At 39.9% G+C, this 19031-nt stretch overlaps 2 protein-coding genes across 9 annotated transcripts in view; both read left to right on the top strand.

The window, feature by feature from the left end:
- dlgap4b (discs, large (Drosophila) homolog-associated protein 4b) overlaps positions 1 to 15961 on the top strand; it is a 119511-nt gene extending 103550 nt beyond the window's left edge. For 7 of the 8 annotated variants that reach the window (XM_008409364.2, XM_008409367.2, XM_008409363.2 and 4 more), the window contains 6 exons: positions 1564 to 2003; positions 3266 to 3354; positions 4940 to 5430; positions 6623 to 6714; positions 8389 to 8559; positions 10694 to 15961. In XM_008409364.2, the coding sequence (XP_008407586.1) occupies positions 1564 to 2003; positions 3266 to 3354; positions 4940 to 5430; positions 6623 to 6714; positions 8389 to 8559; positions 10694 to 10936 (1526 nt within the window). In that variant the 3' untranslated portion in view covers positions 10937 to 15961. Of the gene's footprint in view, positions 1 to 1563; positions 2004 to 3265; positions 3355 to 4939; positions 5431 to 6622; positions 6715 to 8388; positions 8597 to 10693 lie in introns of all 8 variants that reach the window. The other variant, XM_008409370.2, reaches the window with a different exon arrangement.
- A 1274-nt stretch (positions 15962 to 17235) lies between these two features.
- The window catches only part of tgif2 (TGFB-induced factor homeobox 2), a 6802-nt gene continuing 5006 nt past the window's right edge, over positions 17236 to 19031 (top strand). The window contains exon 1 of the mRNA XM_008409372.2: positions 17236 to 17584. Coding sequence (XP_008407594.1) covers positions 17566 to 17584 — 19 coding nt within the window. The 5' untranslated portion in view covers positions 17236 to 17565. The remainder of the gene's footprint in view (positions 17585 to 19031) is intronic.

The raw sequence follows: 19031 nt of genomic DNA, 5'->3' as shown, positions 1-19031 counted from the left end.
TTTTCTCACAGAGACAAAACAAATAAAAGAAAAAAGGACAGTGCCTTGGCACAAACTTTGCGCTAGTTGCAGTAAAATCTCCAATGTCAGTAAGTAACAAGGTTTGCCATATTGTTCATTGTCCTACAACAAACGTGGATAGTCACAGCAGGGAAACCAGTCACTAATGTAGGCTTGCCTTTTTTTTTGCTTACGAGTAGTTATCAGTTTTTCAAGAAGAAACAATTGTGCTTTTATCTTGAATTAATGTGTTAAAAGTAATTAGATCCAAAGTTTAATATCTGGTTTTATCACACTGGATGGTAACATCTGTGATTAATGTTTGCAAGAACTGTTGTGAAAGCCCATTCTTGTTGGCAGAATTCAGTAACAAAAGAGGGTTTTGTGGTCTGTTTAAGACCATGGCATTGTGGGTATTTAAAAAAGAGGAATTTGCTGGACAGAGTTTATTTGTGGCTAAGGGTGCACACCTTTTTATTTTTCTTAAATTACTGCTATAAAAAAAAAAAAATCTGTGAACATTTCAGTGCCTTCATCCTAGACGTATAAAATAGAAAACCAGATGTTCTCCAGAATTTCACTTGGAAAGTTGGTTGCAAGGTGCTGCATGTTCATAAAGTCTTGTTTGTCCTGTCAGCTCAGCGTCTTCAATACGTTTGGGTTTTGGAATGAAGACAGTCCTGCAGTGTGGAGATGGGCCAACTCGGGTGTGGTTTGGGTGTCGTCTCGGGTGTCGAGGAATGATGTCAATGGTGTTGCTTTGCTGGAATGTGACGTAGAGTATGCTGTAACCTGCTTAGTGTTTGCACTTGCTAAGTCATGTAGCGCTCCGACGTGTTTCACAAACGCTGCAGTGGTGTGTCAGTGAGAAATGTTTTGCTCTGGATTCCCGGGACCTTTTTTTTTTTCTTTTTCTTTCTGTTTTTTTGCCTGTCTCCAACAACTGTAAGCATGCAGGCTAAATCAATATCATTTGCTGGAGCAGAAGCAATTTTGTCAGAGAAATAAATCTCAGTGAGGGAGGGTGACGATGAAACACAACACAACACACGAGTGAGACATCTCGCAACACAAAGAAGCATTTCATTTTACTATATTATTGCCTGTTATGCTGACAGGGAAGAAAGAAAACTTTCCAAAATATTATTTCACGGTTAATGAAAACTTTCAGACATGCTTGAGATCATACGAGTACAGTTGCATACTCTGTATGGAGAAAGCTGAGCAAAGAATTGTGTTGAACAGTTCATGACAGACCTGTACTCTGGTTACTGGGCATTTTTATCTGTTAATTTGAAAAACTGGTTTCTATATTGATGCTGCAGACTAACATTAAGCTTCTGGAATGTCCCCCCCTCTGTCGCTCAAAAGTTTCGTAAAATAAACAATGGGCTTTGTTATGAAGTTAATTATCAAAGAGTGGGTCAAGCTCTTTATGCACAAACTACTTATTTGTACTCCTGTGTCAACTCTTGTTTCGGGTCCAGAAACCCTAGATGTAGCTACTTCACAACTTTATCCTTGCTAATCCTTTTATCCTAATCCCGCCGTTTTTGTTTGCAGTCTCCACATGCATAACAAGCTGTAAGAAGGCCGCTCCTCCACCGGTGCCTCCACGCACAACCTCCAAGCCCTACATATCAGTGACGGTGCAGAGCAGCACCGAGTCAGCGCAGGACAACTACTTGGACCAACAGGACAGGAGGTCAGAGGTCAACAGCCAGTCGAGCCACGCTCACAGCAACTCCTCTGACAGCCTTGACAGCACCCGGGCCAACAGCCTGGCCCGTGGTATTCCTCGTCCTCCGCATATCATCCCTATTCCCATCGCTACGCCGAGGGAGCCAATCATCCCTAGCACCGCCAATGCTTCCACAGAGACGAGTGACTCGGCAGTCCACAATGAATCCCTGAAATCAGGATCTAGTAAAGGGAATTTAGCAGCAGAGGAGCTGTTTTTAGCCCCAGTACCAAGGCGGAAACTCTCTTCTATTGGGATACAGGTAGGCAATTACAGTTTATTTAAGTGAGCGACAAATGAGAAGGTACATAAAGGACCCTAGTTTATCGAATATAGTGTGGAACTATGGCTGAAAGGACATTAATTCAGTCAGTTTCAAGGGTGTAGTTGTAGTTTTGCCAGAAGAGACGCCAAGTCTCAACGAGATACCATGTTAAAGCTTATAGAATTGGTTCTTTGTATGTGTTTACATTTTGTCCCAATGAGAGCTTCTGCAGGACAGCCTTCACATGCTGCTCCAGCATGTAGTTAATTTCCTTAAGAAATTTTGGGGAGCGCTATTTGCACCCTGGACGGGTCACTTCTTTTAAATATGACCTGAAGAGAAATGTAAATTATGGACCAGTGTCTTGCAAATGCTCTTGTATTAGTAAATAAAGTATTGTGGCGCTTGCAAACTGAGCCGGCCTGTGCAAGATCTGGCTTAAATCTGGTGCAATATCCAAAATTAAGTGTAGAAAGAAGGCCCAGATGAGGTAACATATACTACTTGAAGCTAATAACCCGGCTAGGTTGCTTCAGTAAACCGGATACTATCAGTATCAACCCAATGCAGGTGGCTGGATCCATCGAAATGAAATTGTTTTGTCATCTGGTTTGTTAATAATTCATCTCATAAGAAATTCAAGGCGTTCCAGTTAGTAGTGTGCGAACAAAACTTGCCTGAATGTTTGTCTCTCACTTCATAAATGTAATGCTTTGCTTTTCACATAATGAAATTTAATAACTAGTGTTTCAGCTGCTCTCTATTTAGATGTCCCTAATACAAACAATTGTGCATATACGTTGCACACAGCAGGTTACGTGGCACAGACAGGGCTCTTCAGCAGCCACTGCAGTCTTTCAATGTATGCATCATTGGATGACAACACATTTCTTGCTTATCTGGAGAAACCCAGATTAGTTATATCAATAAAATGACAGTCTCTGATACCGCTTTGCAGAGTGACTCATGTTGCGGCTCACATTGCAGACATTAAAGCAACAACAGGGATCGTGGATTTGACTTTAGTCAGACACTTCAATACCAATCAATTAAAACCAACTTGATTCAAAGCCCAATTCAATACCTGGGCTCCCTACTGTCTGTGTATCTTCTGAGATGTTTTTTTTTTTTTTTTTTTTTTAATTGACTCAAACTTTAAAAACTTCACAGGTCCAGTGATATAAAATATGCATGACCATAGTTCTAAGCCAGCATTGTTTCCCTCTTGGTTTGGGTTTCTGCTTTTTTTTCCTTTTTAGGTTGACTGCATTCAGGAAGTTCCAAGAGAGGAGACTCCGCCCCTGGCCAGATTTCAGTCAATAGGAGTACAGGTGGAGGACGGGTGGCAGTAAGTCCTCTTCCTGTCCTTTTAACAACGTGAGGAATTTATATTATAGCCACACACACATTCTTCTGACTGTTCTACTCCCTCCAACACAGGGCCTTTGTATATGTGAAACCATCCCGGGTGTTTTTGTGCGTATGGTGTTTGTGATTGTTGAAGCACATTCCTCCTATGAGCATTTACTATTTAAAGATCTCCTCCAAGCCATTTTGAAAATTTTAATTGCTATAAAGTTGTTGTTTTTTTTTATGCAGTATTTAAGTTTTATACATTTATTCACTTCATCAATTCTTTCTTTGAAATCTAGACTTTCAAAACTCCTAAATGCATTTATTTAGAAACAATTCTTTTGGATGCTATCTGTCTTCTTACTTCTCTTTCTATTCAGTGTCATGTTAGAAATGGCTTCTACATAGAAACACTAGATCAGAATGGCTTTCCAAATAAATGCCATGATTTTTGTTTTAGCTGTACGCAAAGAAACCCTCAATATGCAGAAGCTACACCTTTCAAATGAGTCTTGCTGTGCCTGGATTAAAAAGAACTGCACTGACCAAGTTTACCAAGGAGGGAGGCTTTAAATACGTCTCTGCTTGTTGTTGAGACCCATGTCCTGTTTGCTGTTCTTTTGTTCTTAAGTGCTTTTGGCATATTGTCTGAACTGCATCTGATATGCGTTTCCTGGAAATGGAGACAATTAGACAGAATTCACATCAAGTCAATTTATTTATTTGCTCGGTTCAGGCGAGAAGCTCGCAGGATGCCTCGCTCTCAAGTTTCTTGTATCTGCATTGACCGAGAGAGCTGGCTCTGCTTTTAAATTCAACAGGTCCTATTTGTTCCCGGAAAGGAAAATAATTGAATGAGTTCTCAAAAGTAATTTCCACAGTTAGTCATGTTAATAAAAGTTCAATGTATTTTATTAACGTTTTATGTATTTGCATCGTGGCAGGAAAATGGCAAACATTTACAAATAGAAATATGAAAAGTATTTTGTGCATTTTTACTCAGTCTTCCCGAGTGAACAGTTTGCAGAACCACCTTTTGGGATATGAATCTCTACCAACTTTGCATTTTTAGAGACCATTTCTGACCATTCTCAAAGTAACCTACGCTCAATTAAATGTACAGCTCTTCTATTGACCGAGTCAAAGTCCAAACTTTAATTTTGCTATAACACCTGAATCTGTTTTGATCAAAATCAATCCATTGTAGTTCCAGTTTTAAATTCAGGATTATTGTTCATCTGGAATGTAACCCTCCATTTATTTAGCAGTGTTTACCAGTTTTTTCCCTCAGCATGATTCAGCTACGCTATGCGTCAGAGTGAAGGAGTCTTTGTACATGTGCATGCTACCCTTTTCAGATTTTCCTATTTAAAAAATACTGTATTGATTTTCTTCTTCTTGACAGTTGTGGACCTCTTTGTGTTGGTCTATCTCATAAACTCCTAATCACATACAGTGAAGTTTTTGGTGGTAATCTGATGAGTTTTGAAGCAGATTGTTTGGTGAGAAACGGTAAAATATATTTTGCTCTCTGCTCTGTTGGAATTGAATTGTAACGTTGTCTCTTTGCTTTATTCCAGACTCAGTCGCTCCAGCAGTATGGCCGCAAAACAAGAAACGGACTCAGACACACAGGACATCTCTGCCATTTCTCATATCAGCATTGCCAAAACCTTTGAGAAGAAAGTCATGGTCAACAGTGCCAGTCAGTCAATGAGCTCCCCCCCTGGGCAAGACTCTTTAGACAATGGAGACCAGACTGGCGACACCTCCTCCCCACCGCCTCCCAGGCAGATCCTCAATCGCTCCACCACGCGGAGCAGCTCCTCGTCTTTCTCCGAAAGCCTGGATCCAGCGCTGGATCCCTCGTCTCTGCCGCCCCCGGATCCCTGGCTGGACAGCGGAAACGGCAGCAGTGGCGGCGGCGTCTCACAGAGTGGAGGAGACGGAACGCTGTGCAGAAGAGACGGCCATTGGTTCCTGAAGCTGCTGCAGGCCGAAACGGCACGCATGGAAGGCTGGTGCCAACAGATGGAGCAGGAAACCAAAGACAACCAGCTCTCAGAGGAGGGTAAGGTCCACACGGTCCTCACTGGACTGTATGTAGCCGTGAGGAAATACAGCGTCAAAAACATCGCTCATCTGCTGTCACATACACATGTGCATGTAGAAAGTTGTTTTACATCCCATTCATGTTCAAAAGTTTTTAATACGTCATCAACCCACACTTTGCATCAATAAGAGCTTAAGTTCACTCCACAGACGTCTCTGCAAACCGTTCCTGAGCTAATTTGAAGGCCACGTGAATCTTTGAGGTGTGTAGCTATTGGTTCTGCAGAGAGTCTGCTAACTATTCGCCTCAGCATCCAGTGACCCTGCTCTGGGTTTTTTTAAGAGGCTTGCCTCTTCATGGCTGATTTGCTATTGTTTCCCAGATGGAAGGCAGCTGGATGGCTTCAAGAAGACCTTACACTCTCTCATTTAGAAAGGCTGTTCCTGGCCTTCTGGATGAGACACACTGACCTTAGATTTTTGTACATAACTCATTTCTCTCTCCCTCTAATCAATCTGTTGCACAAACACAGCATGGAAAGGATGATGCTGTAATACCTGGGGTTAACACACACAAGCAGGCCTGTAATCTCCAGAATTACACAAATCTAGTCTGGAACTGATTAAACCCTCAGATTAGATTAGTGCCTTGCCATCGGCCTGGGACACACAGCAGCAGTGGGCAGACATGCAAAGCACACCATAAATGCAAACCGTGCAAGGTGGTTATCATGAAGGCCTTGTTCAGATAAGTGCCTGCTTGTCCTAAGCAAGGGAGTTTGCATTTTCAAAACTCAGTGTTTTGAAATGGTGTGTGCATGTGGCCTGACTTGGTTAAGTAGTTTGCATCACATCTGATGTAGATCTGCAAGTGCAGAAGTGGGATCTCGCCCGCCACACAGCAGTCCCACGCCTACATCTTTAAAATCCACCAATCGGGGAGGATTCTGAGTTTTGTCAAGGCAGATGTTTGTCCTAATTTGACTCTGCAAACAGACTAATGTTGTAATAAGTCACAAGTTGCGTTTAAGTCAACTGGGAAGATGTAGTGTCCAAAAAGAGGATTTCCACTTTTTATCGCATTCATGCCATCCAGCTGGTGACCCATTTTTCAGGTGGGAGTGTTGCAAAGTATAACATAATTCCTAATTATGCACTTGAAAAAGTTTTAAAACCGTGCTGTGTTTAGTTCTGCTTTCTTTTCACTACAGTGCTCGGGAAAGTCCGCAGTGCGGTGGGAAGTGCTCAGCTCCTAATGTCTCAGAAGTTCCAGCAGTTCCGGGGACTGTGTGAACAAAACCTGGTGTGTATGTTGTCACACTTTGCTCACAAGCTCAAACTCAAAATGCACAGTTTGTGTCCCTTTGTCAGCTGCTTACCCTGCAATGCATAAAAATAGCTTTCATCTACTTGAAAGCTGACTAATATGAAAGCAGCCATGATACGCAGCACATTAAGCATGCACAGACTCCATCATGAGGACCCTGCAGCACAAAACACAAGGAGCTTATATTAAACCAATAAGCCCTTCCACCCAGATGACGTCTTTTTGTGAAAATGCCATTATACAAATTGTAGCCAACAACCAGCACATGATATGTACCATAGTGAGTGATAAGCGGCACTCTAATGTGATTTGCCCTGAGATGAGAGCAGGAAGCGCTGAAGCATTAGAATGGTGAGCAATGTGGAGCCAATGCAGACAGAGGTCAGCATGTTTAAAGCACTGCAGACTTTGAACGGGAGCGTGCAAGATTTCAGCTTTGGTCTTCCAGTGCCTTAAAAATTGATTTATACCTCTTTAGATATTGTGCCATATGTACATTTTAATGTAAAAGATCAACAGGATCATTCTAAGGAGGAAGTTTTTTTCTTTTTTCTTTTTTTCTTCGTGTGTGAGTATTTGGAAAATGCAGTACACATCTGTATGTCTCTACATGTTAGTTCATCACATACAATTAAACAATACAATAATGCTTGTGGTTGAACTGTTACAAGTGGTACTTAGCAATTGCACTGTACCTTTTCTGACATCTCTTCACGTCTGGAAGCTTTTCAGAAATACGATTACTTCAGTTAAACCATTTTGCACAGAAGATATGGACGCTTTATATTTTGTAATTTGATAGTAAATCACTTGGTTCTCAATGTAGTTTGGTAATTCTATGTAACGAAAGTAGCAGCATAAGTGTTTCACAAAAACATTCAGCTAATTGAGACTGTTGCATTGCACCATCTAGTGGCGAACATAAAAACTGCATCAATATCACATTGCTCTCTGAGCTTGAATAGGAAAAACTTTCAAGTCAACCACACACCTTGTTTTTTATTGAAGGATAACTATATCCATTACATTTTTCTTTCCACCAAAAGCTAACGAGAGCCCCATCAGGACCGCTAAAGTGAAGTCCTACACTTCACATTAAACAATGTGCACATTAAACATATCAAAATTAGTTTTCTCTATTAGATTGTGACTTTCAATAACTGCAACTTAAGGAATTTGAAATTCACACCTCAGAAGCAAAATAAAAAATACAGCCCACTTCTGTCCAGTCAAATCAGGTTTATCAGGAAATGTATAAAAAGTCACGACTTTCAACTCATTGCTGCGTCCACTTCAGATATTTTTAGCAATTTGTGCAGTAGATGCACAAATCTACTATTATTTAAAGCCTACTTTTTTTTTTTCTAAACGCAGCCTTATTTAATACAAGGAGTTACTGTTTACAGCCTTTGTATGTACTCCTATTTAAAATAAAACATTTCTATCAGTCATTCTTAATTTATAAAGCACTTTTAATTCACAGAAAAGTCAATAGAAAGTGATTTAAATCAGATTAAAACAAGAGGTAATGAAAAGCAAAGAGTAAAATAAATTAAGAGTGTAATAAGTCTTGCAAACATACACCAATGTTTAGCTGCGGTCCTCCTTGCCGTTCGTTCCGTTTCACCATGTTCATTTTTCTCTGGTCAGAATGTGACTGCCAACCCACGGCCAACAGCCCAGGACCTGGCTGGCTTCTGGGACCTGCTGCAGCTATCTATCGAGGACATTAGCCTCAAGTTTGATGAGCTCTACCATCTCAAGTCCAATGACTGGCAGCCTGTGCCGTCTGGGGCCGCCCAGTCGTCCCCTGAGCGGAAGGTACTTCCCACCCATGCTGCCCAGTGCCCTGGCTGGGGTAGGAAAGCCGCCGAAACCGGCCTCTCTCCTCCCACCACCACCACCATTTCTCTCCCACTCTTTTTAAACCCTGTCCCTGCGTGGGATGAACTCTTAACAAGGCCTCCCTGTCCAACGCAGAGGGGCCCCGAGAGATCCCCTCTAGGCATGCATGGGAAAAGAGCCATCTCAAAGAGGGCTGGGGCTGCTGTGTTTTTAAAGTGTAAAGCCCTGCTTTGAGCATGCATGCGTCATTTATCTATGTGTGTGTCCACGTGTTGGTGTCTGTGTTGCGGTGGAGCATGGCTAAGATGCGCCGGTTAATGTGACAGAATGCTTTTGCTTTTGCTCATTAACCTGGTCACATTTGTCTCTGTCGAAAGCCTTTTCTTTTTGACTTGTCTGTGACGTCCGAGTCTCCAGGATTATGAATGTAGCTGTATGTGAAGTTCTTTTTGTGGCTCCGGGTTAATTTGCCCCTTCTATAATTAGTGCCTCATTTTTATGCCCACACATTAACATTTTGTTAATGTGTGGGCAATCCATTTCGCGCCTGTCAACAAATCATTTCCTACCTACGTTCTTAACTAATGTAAGTCAGTTTTTCTCTTTGAGATGAAGAGTTTTGGATTAATTGAAGGACATAAATAGTTTCATATGACAAATCTTATGTATGGTTTTCATTTAATAGTACAGTAATTTAATTTAATGGTAATCTTTGTTTCCAAATATTTTACTCTACACACCTTCTTCCAGTGTTATTATCTATTTGAATAAGTATAAAATAAGAGATTATGACCCAGATTAAACAAAAATAAACATTCTGCTTGTTGAATCTGTTGTTCTGTAGTGACATCGGCACAATAACTTTAAGTAGATGTGGAGATAATAGAAAACTAGGGTGGTGCTTGCTACTTCACTCATCCCCATTGATACCATAATAAGTATTTGTCAGCTGGTTTAGGCCTAACATACATTAGGTTTGATGCATAAAGCTGATGTGAAATTAGTTACTTACCTCTGTAGTTAAACATAAACGGTAGACTTAATCTTTCAAAATAAAAGTGCAAGCTTTACAAAGTATAACAGTGCAATCTTTTTTTGAAAGGTTGAAATTTGTGGCTGTCAGGGTAAGTTAAGTATTGTTTAAAATGAAATTTCAGAGCAACTTTTACTCGCGGCTACTTACTTTAACAAAGATGAATCCTCTAAGAGGGTTTCTGTTTCACAAGGCAAACAGTAAGTACGAAAAATCGTAAAATGATTATAAAACCCTTCTTCTACTTTTAAAAACCCATCAGATTTTCCTACAAAGGGTAGTGTAAAGGTGCAAACACCGTTAGGCCTCAAATTTATATGATTTCTTGTTAAATCACTAATCTCTCAATATTAAATCCTATTAGATTTTTTGGTGCATTTCTGGCTAATCAGTTCACTGTAGTTACTCCAAATACTCTGTGGTAAAAGCAGTAGAACTTCACCTACCATCAATTTGCAATTGTCATTCTAGTGAAAAAGGGCTCTATTCAGTTGCATATCAAGCCAGTTCAACAGGTTATTACTGCCTCTAGGTTTTTGTGGTGAAAATACTGAAATGGGAAATCTACAAAAAGCCCTAAAACTTTTTTTTTGTTTTTTTGTTTTTTTAATTGTTCTGTAGTACAAAGTTCTTTTATTTTGTAATCAAAAATTTACTTTATGAAAAGACCGAACATCCCAAAGTACAAACGGTGGAGGGGCAAAGTGACGAGGTCCGCTTTTTGTTGCATTTCAGTGTAAATGTCTTGGCTGTCCTGTCATCCTTTTATGATTTCAGATAAACTCAGTACACATCCATTCATGTTGCCATTTTAAGTGGTTGAAAATTTGTCTTTCTCAATGTCGACCTGTCTGTAACCAGCTGTCTCTACTGTCCTTGTTTTGTGTTTGATCGTCTAGTCCGCTACATGTTGTCTCGAGCAGTACAAGGGAACGACAGAACAACTTTGGCAAATGATCTCTGTGAATCATGTCTGCCAAATCTGTCTGAACAAAAACAGGAAACAGACTACTATTATATGTTGTTGTCTTAACACTTTTTCCTTCTGTCGTGTCATCTCCACCCTCAATCTTGCAGAACGAGGACAGGGAGGCCCTTCCGGCATCAAAGAAGCCTAGCAAGACGCGACCGACGCTTGCCCGCGAGAAGAGTGCTGACTCTTCTTCAACCTCTTCATCGGCCTCGGCAGAAAAACAGAGACAAGAGGCTCGCAAGCGCCTGCTAGCTGCCAAGAAGGCTGCCTCGTTTCGCCAGAACTCTGCCACGGAGAGCGCAGACAGCATTGAAATTTACGTCCCCGAGGCCCAAACTCGCCTCTGAGAGAAAAGGGACTAGCAAGGATCCGAGGACAGATAAGTTTGTTGGAGGAGAAGAAAAATTGGGGAAAAAGCAGGGAGGATTTTGTTTGAGTGCAGATGAGTTATGATGAGTAAGGAAGGGTGTGTAGAGGAGCAATGCCAATGAATGGGTGTTTTGATATTTTTAACATAATCATAGGCTGGTCCTGCTTGAAACTGATCATGAAACATTTGTGGACCCAACAGACTACAAACTTATGAAACAGAAGATTAGTCTTCAGAGGCTGCCAGGGAAGACCTCAGCTGATGAACTTTATCATTTCTTCTTACTTTTTCTCGATCTCATAAAAATGTTAATGAAGGTATTATTATAACAATTATAGGTTAAAAACTCTTTATGAAGACTGTTTTAAAAGTTCCTATATCTTGGCTATAAGATTTATAAAGCAGACAGAACATAAGCATCAATGCTTCTGTCTCCCACTCTTGCTCTCTTCCCAGATCACTGGCCATCTTGTAGCTTTGCACAGCACCTCCTTGTGGCCATCTTGCAAGTTGCACACAAATCCACTGATATATAAACATATATAAATGTCTTCCTTGTATTTATTTTTTCTTCAATTATAGATTTGGACTGGGCAAGAATCCATTTAGATCAAGCTTTTCTGACTATTTTTGGTATGATGAAACAAAGTCCGATGTGAAAGATTATTTATGTAGTTCCTACAAACACACAAAATCTTGAGGTTTTTTTTTGTGTCAAAGACCTTAGCGTTTAGTTTCTTAATGGGGTTTTTTAATGAAAGCACATATTAAACAAAGCCAGGCTGGAGGCTCCTTAAAAATGGCTGTCCACGACGTGTTTTTTTTTTTTTACTATTATTATTATTATTATTATTATTATTATTTGTAGATGAAAAATCCTAATATCCTTTTAGTTCTTTTTTTATTTTCCTTTCCTCTATTTCTTTTTTCCATTTCTGTGCTATGACTCCAGAAATATGTAGGATATATTCTGTTACATATATACATTTAAGTGCTTTAAGGAAAATAATTGTGCATCAAAGTCATACATTTCAAAATAATCTGGGGCTCTGAAGTTGTGCAGCTGGGTGAGCATGCTGGTTAACAGCAGGCGTTTCTTTTCCACTTCCCACCTACTAATCAATCCAACTTCACTTTATCCAGCTTTTCTCCACTCTAAACAAAGATTACATTTTTTTTAATCTCTTTAACTTTTCTAATTTAATCATTACATATATAAGTGATTGTGTCTTTGCGGAATACAAAAGCCAAAGATAAGTGCACTGTTTGAAATTCAGCTCATGTAATAAAATGTGAGTAGCAGGGAAACTCGATGCTTAACTGTGAAAACAGATGGGAGTGGATTTTACCCACAGCAACACATGTACTGCAGATTTAACATTTGGATATCCACAAGGCAGGAAGCTCGAACAGAACCGCCCAACAATGACAACCACAACACACTACCCTATCTGACTGAGTTAATTTTGTGAAAAAGGATTGTTTCCAACCTCAGGAGGGCAACAGTGCTTGCATGTCAAACCAGTAGTCAGTTATCACATTCAGTGAAAGGACAAAGAATCCTAATCCCTATCTAGTTTTGCATTAAGAGACCCACTGTGCTTTGCAAAAGTATTCATACCGCTTGAGCCTTTTTACATTTTGTCATGTTATAACCACAAACCTATCGGAATTGTACGTAATTAGGCAAAAAACATTGCAGAACTGTAAAGTGGAAGAAAAATAATACATGGTGTTCAAAAAAAGCAAAGATCTTGAAACTGTGGAGTGCATTTTTGTTTATAGTATTTCTACTCAATTTTCTGTAAAAACCATTCTTTCTTATATCCTTGCCAACTTTAAATGTGTAAATATCAAACTTGTGCCCATTCGTCTATGCATTTAGTTTCAGCCATGCTACCGTTGACACAAACCAGCATCCCCACAACATAATGGTACCGCCACCATGCTTCACAGTGGTTGTTGTATTAATTGTCTGCCACACCTATATTGTATGCTGGGCAAAAGTTCAGTTTTAATCTTTTCCACCAAAAAACACTCATTCACATGTTTGTTTTGTCCCCTTCTTTCGGCAAACTTTAGAGACTTCTCATGGTTTTCCAACAGCAATGGCTTTCCACTCCCCACTCCTCCATAAAAGCCAAATTTGTGGAATGCACGACTAATAGTTGTCCTGTCTACAGATGCTTTCTGAGCTATGGGTCTCTGATCTTCTCCAGATTTACCATAAATGTGTTTGGCTGCTTCTGCTTAATGTTCTCCTTATCTAACCAGTCATCTTTTGAAAGGTTTGTAGTTTAACTGTACTCATTCACTTTTATAGAGTTAAACAGTGGTTCACTACTTGTTTTATAGCCCAAGTCTGCTTTCAGCATCCAGACAGATATCTCTCAAACCTGGATTTATTTACTAATTGCATAACCACCTCAGTTTGTGTATAATTTGACAAAATGGGGGGGGAAAAGTCACTGGTATGTGAATATTTTTGTGAAGCTCTACATCTAAAAACACACATTTTGTCTAAATTCACTTTGTAGCTTGAAGATATTTGAAACAAAACATCTCCATTTGTCAGTGTAACTCCTAAGTGGGCACTTTGAGTTTTTTTTACACCCGATACCATCCATTCAGTCACTGATGACTCATCTTCATCAGTGAAGATGAAGTTGAAGCCCACACCCTTGGTAGACAATGGGCTTGTCTAGCAAGTGGTCATCAAAATCGGAACGATTTTCTAGACCCAAATAGTTGGGCTAAATGCTCTTCTTTTCATGTGTATATTGTCAAAGCCTCTCTGCCATAAGCCATAACCCAAAGTTAAGCCTCTGGCTTTGAATTAGAAAAGCCCAATGATCACCATTCTTCTCACGTTGATGGTAAGAACTTTCCCTTGATGGCTGGCTATTATTTGTCTGTTGTGTTTGCCTGCTGTGGGTGACTCTCAGCAAGGAATATGGCTCAGAGGTGTCAATAGCCAGTCCCATGACTGCTCTCAGTCCACCCCCATCCATTCCACTGGATGGGGGTGATACCATCCATTTGATTGAATGAGGGTAGACTGATAGACTGATGGAAAGCTTTCAGGTGCTTTCGTTAGCACCTGAAAGCCTTTTGTGTGACTCAATGGTTCCCATTAGCCTGATTTAATTTTGTACTGCCACAAAAACATTTCCCAAAAGGTTTTGTCAAAACAAGCTTATCTGGCTGTGTCTTTTATATTCTAGAGATCTTATGCAGTCACTGCCATCTAAGCATATTCTGTTTTTATTCCGCTTTACAATTCTCACATATCCTTTTCTGTTCTTGCGCATCATGTTTTACCGCCATATCTTGTTGTCGCACCAACTTCTTACGAAACTGTCTGCCTTGAATGCTGGTGAAACACACTGTGGCATTTTAAATACACCCAGCGACAGACGGCAAGTAGAGCAAGCCAGTACGTCTGGTTTTTTTTTCTGTCATTTGGGTACGTGTGAAATGCCATGACACATACAGACACACTTGCAGAAACAAAGCAAAACCTTATCTCGAGCTCATAAACACTGCTTTTCTCCAATAAACACACAAACCTGGTACAGAGACGGAGCTAGGCTTATTTCCTGAGTAGAGTTATCCATTGACCACAAAGTTGCACTGTGGGGGGGCTGGGATGCTGCTGTAAAGCAAGTGATTTGCGGGTGATACTCATGCATATGAGGTTGATGCTTTCACTTCTTTTCCCTTTTTTTTTTCTTCTTCTCCTTTGTAACTCTCGTAGTTGTTCCCTCACACCAAGTTTACACGCTGGTTGATTGTTCTATGATTTTTGGGTGGAGGAGAAAATAAATTTCACACAAGAGTTTGGAGTAAAAGTTTCTAAAATATTATTCCTTGTTTACGCTGAGTTTCTCACCTCAAGTTTCTTGACCTCATATTTTATTTCACAAACTTACCCCCCCGCCCCAGTTTCTGTTTTCTTTATTACATATGGATAAGCCAAGAGCAATCTCCTCTTTTCAAATTAGTATCAATCATTTCTCTTTTTCTCTTCCCATCCAGACTTCTTCTGTTTTGCCTTGGTTTGAATTATCTCCAGAGGCTTCTTTATAAACTGAAATTGTTGTTGCTTTAAATGATTAAGTTTTTTATTTTAATTTTTTTTTTTTTACTTTATATAATGGTGAGATCTGCAATCGTAACCTAAAGATGTTTGTGAAGAATGACTGTCATTGACAATTATAAGTTTTTGCCTATATGCATAAGAAGCCGCCTGTTGGTGTTTTTTTTCACAAATTTTTACATTTTTAATTCCATTCTTTAAAAGTGTTTGTAATAACAGGAAAATGGATTCACATGTATTACATATTGATTAATACCTTTTTTTTTTTGGTTGTCTTTACAAATTCTGGCAAACAAGAGACAAAATGCATCAAACCCTAGAAAATGATTCGAAGTCTCTGAAAGTCTGCAGGGGCCAAAAACGCAACTGAAACCAAACAAGCTCTTTTTCCGTCTTTGCTTGGTTCGTCTTGGCCATGAAAAACGGGAGAGGGCCGGGTAAGGGACGAAGGCCATGCTCATTCCAGCAGAGATGTGATGTAGCAAAACGTGTCGACAAATAAATATTTTATTGAAGTAAGCACATATTTTAATGACTAGAATTTGTTTAGGGTACTATATAAGATGTGTGTTATCCAGCGGAGCTGAATGAAAAGGGTTGTGCTGTGAGTGAGTATGTGGGCCTGTTGTTTGGAGAGTATTACCTTTATTACTATCCACTATACTCTGGTTACAACAAAGTGTGCAATACAGAGTAAAGGGGTTCTTTACTATTAAAAGGACACTGTCTTGCATTTCTCCCCTTGTGCTTCTTACAGTTATTGTCTGTACATAAGACTTAAACCAGATTAAATATTTCATCTTTTACAATATTGTAAACCTGTTTATACAGTTTCAAGGTTGTCGACATGTATACTGCAGATGCGCAATGTTCAATAAAGTGCACAAAATACTTTCTCAAGCACTTTATCATGACTTTGTTTTGTTTTCCGCTTACAAGGCCGTGCATAAGTAGTCAGCTTTTCCCCTGATTCAAAATGGGGTTTTATGTACCCTACTGGGATGTTTTTTACGTCATGATCGTACTCTGCTTTCTCTGATTACGCACCAGTTTCTTAAAATTTGTTTGAAGATATGCATCAATATTGGAGCATTACTGAATGAACGTTACAAAATGCAACAAAAAAAAAAAGTTTCGGGGTTAGAATAGTTTTAGAGCCACAGCTCCAGATCTAAGGTTTAAATATCTAATCAAGAAAAAAAAATCATGATGGGAGATGACCGTAAACATGTAATTAAGTAATAATTATGTTTACTTAATTACAAAGTATATGATACACTTACATCTTACTTCCAAGCTGCGAGACTAAGGCTTTAGTCAGTAGATATCAAAATGTAAACTTTTGCAGAAACTTTTCTGCAGGAAGGATGGGGAAGCTGGAAAGATGGATTGGGCTTAATACACTGGGTAATCCTGGAAGAAAAACTGAGGTTTAAAATTGAGAAGCCATAGCCAGACTTGAAAATGTATAAATGCTCTCAATCCCATCTTGAGCCATTTCTGTAAAGAATAGCCAAAAAAAATATTTGTTTGTAGATGGTAAAGTGATTCCCTAAACGGATTTACAGCTTAATACATATACACCCCACACATTTCAGATATAATTCCTTCTTTTTTCACTCTGCAATCTCTGTGTGGAAAGGTTTAAGAGATATAAGTACCTATGAAATGGTAGACCGTCATATTACTACCAAGGGCAGTTATTCACAAGGCATTTAATATTTTACTCATTTTACATTTGGTTAATTTGAGCTCTTGGTCTATATTGAACCAGACTTCTAAGAGTTGAACCAGTAATCGATTGAAAGGGACAAATCATTATTTTTCATTTTGCTGCTACTTTTCTAACATTTGTTTCTACTGACATCAATTTATTTGAGAAACAGTCTATTAAACACATTTTTATCATTTATGTAACCTGAGCATACACATTTGTTACGTAAAATAACAGGAACCGTTTTCGACAGGAAGGGATAATTGTTTCTAGATTTCTTTTTAATTACAGCGTATAAGAACTGTAAACATCCAGGAAAAAAACGTACGATTCTTTCTTTGACCCGCAAACGTTATATTTTGAATGAAAAGGTTCTCCCGTCCATCACAACAACACGAAACCAGACCGCTGTCCGAAGAAGAACTGCGATTGGCTGACTACTCTCCGATCAGTAATCCAGGAAAACGATTGGCTGAAAGCTGTCAGTGGAGGCGGGCCCACTTCAGCTGAGACTGTCAAGATTGGCAAAGCGGTGGCTGCTGCTGCTGTATGCAGGTAAAAGGGGCAAGCGACAAGAGGAAAAACAAGACCTGAAAAACATTCATCCTGGCAGAAAGCGAGGAGCGCAATGGAAACGTGGGAGCCCTTTTATGCGAAGTAGTGTGAGGAGGAGAGGTTTTAAATTCGCGTATAAAACTGCAGCACCTCTTGGTAGCCTTAGCGGAAAGTGTCGCTTTGTGAGTGGAAGCAACTTGGACAGCTGCGTGTTTTCAAGCGGAGCCATCAACAAAGAATGAAAGCGTTGAAACGAGGTGAGCGCCAACCTGACCGTGTTTTCTAACCTATTCCATTGACTTTAAAAAATAAAATACAACAAATCCTTCCCAGAACTGTGCGTCTTCTGGCTCTGTCTAGCTTTTGCCGTGGACTGTTGCCTGGTATGCAGAGGGGGGTTTTTTTGTATTTTTTTTTTTTTTTTGCGAGCAAATGCAGCGTGTTTGTGTTTGAATTTGGAGGGACAGCTAGCCAGCTAGTTGTGTGTCTATCTGTCGCTCTCTCTCTCTCTGTCTCTCTCTCTCTCTCCTGAGGCAGGCGTGCTGTCCATCTGGCGGAGCGGGAGGCTGTGCGTTTCTCCCTGCCTCCTTTGTGCGCTCCAGATGGCTCGGTTACCATTTTTTTTTTTTTTTTTTTTTTTTTTTTTTTTTGTGATTGTTTTATCACAGCAGTTTCAGACATGCATCTCAAACTAATTTGTTGCACATCGATTCATTAATAGAAAAGTTTAATTGGCTTCCTTTTCTTAAACTTTATTTCTGAATTATTTTCCTGCTACCTATGCGTGTGTGTTTTTGTAAAAACAAGAAGTTGGCTTGTTTGACAGCCGCAGTGATTTACCACACAGCTGCTGCTGCTGCTGCTGGTGTGACCTTATCTTTTATCTTTGATGTATTTTCTTAGCTGATCAAATCCCATTCATGTGCTGCTTCGGTTTTTAAGATAAAGCCCTACTGTCAGTATCGGCCAGCAGTAGAGTTGTAGGATCACGTACGGCACGTTTCTTCAGGGGACTGTCCTGACCACATGAAAAGAGCTCTGTGGTCTGCCAATTATATCCGTGATACAAAAGTAGCATTTTTTCAGCATCTATATGCATATTTCTACTTCTTTGTAACACGTCTGCTGTTTTCCTCTGTGGAGTCAAAGATGAACATTTTGCACATGTGTGCGGAGCAAAACGGCACTTCCGTCTTTGCATGGTCAATAGGTTCCTGGGCCCACTTGGCTGCTGTGATGTTGATATGCACACAATCTCCTTTGTCAGGACAGGCGCTGCCCCCGGGGGTCAGGTTTCAACCCAGCTCCCAGAGAAAGACATTTACTGCATTCTGTGGCCCACCCCTTTGGGATCAGGCATGCTCCATTTTGTGGGGAGTTTTCCTCCTCTGACCCGCCGTGGATTAGAATGAGAAGTGGGTTCAATCTAAAAAACAAAAAAAAAATACAAAAAATTAATTGGAGGAAAAAAAAAAAAAAGCAGTTGGTCGAAATAGTTCTCAATGCAAAGATCACTTTGTGATAGATTGCATGTAAAGTAGTAACCAATTAGGTTTAGATAGACTTTTTACTGTTCCTTTCATTTTTCTCTCATGACTAGGTTGTGTGTGAGGTATTGTCTTGCTAATTGATCCAAATCGAAACTAGAGGTGCGCTGATGACTGACTGACCTGTTTTTCAGCCTGACTTTTGTCGGGGGGTGGG

This window comes from Poecilia reticulata, linkage group LG5, assembly GCF_000633615.1.
Source record: "Poecilia reticulata strain Guanapo linkage group LG5, Guppy_female_1.0+MT, whole genome shotgun sequence".
In the NCBI taxonomy this organism is placed as follows: Eukaryota; Metazoa; Chordata; class Actinopteri; order Cyprinodontiformes; family Poeciliidae; genus Poecilia; species Poecilia reticulata.
Note: the sequence above shows the minus strand (reverse complement) of the source record. Positions and strands in the feature narration are given on the sequence as shown.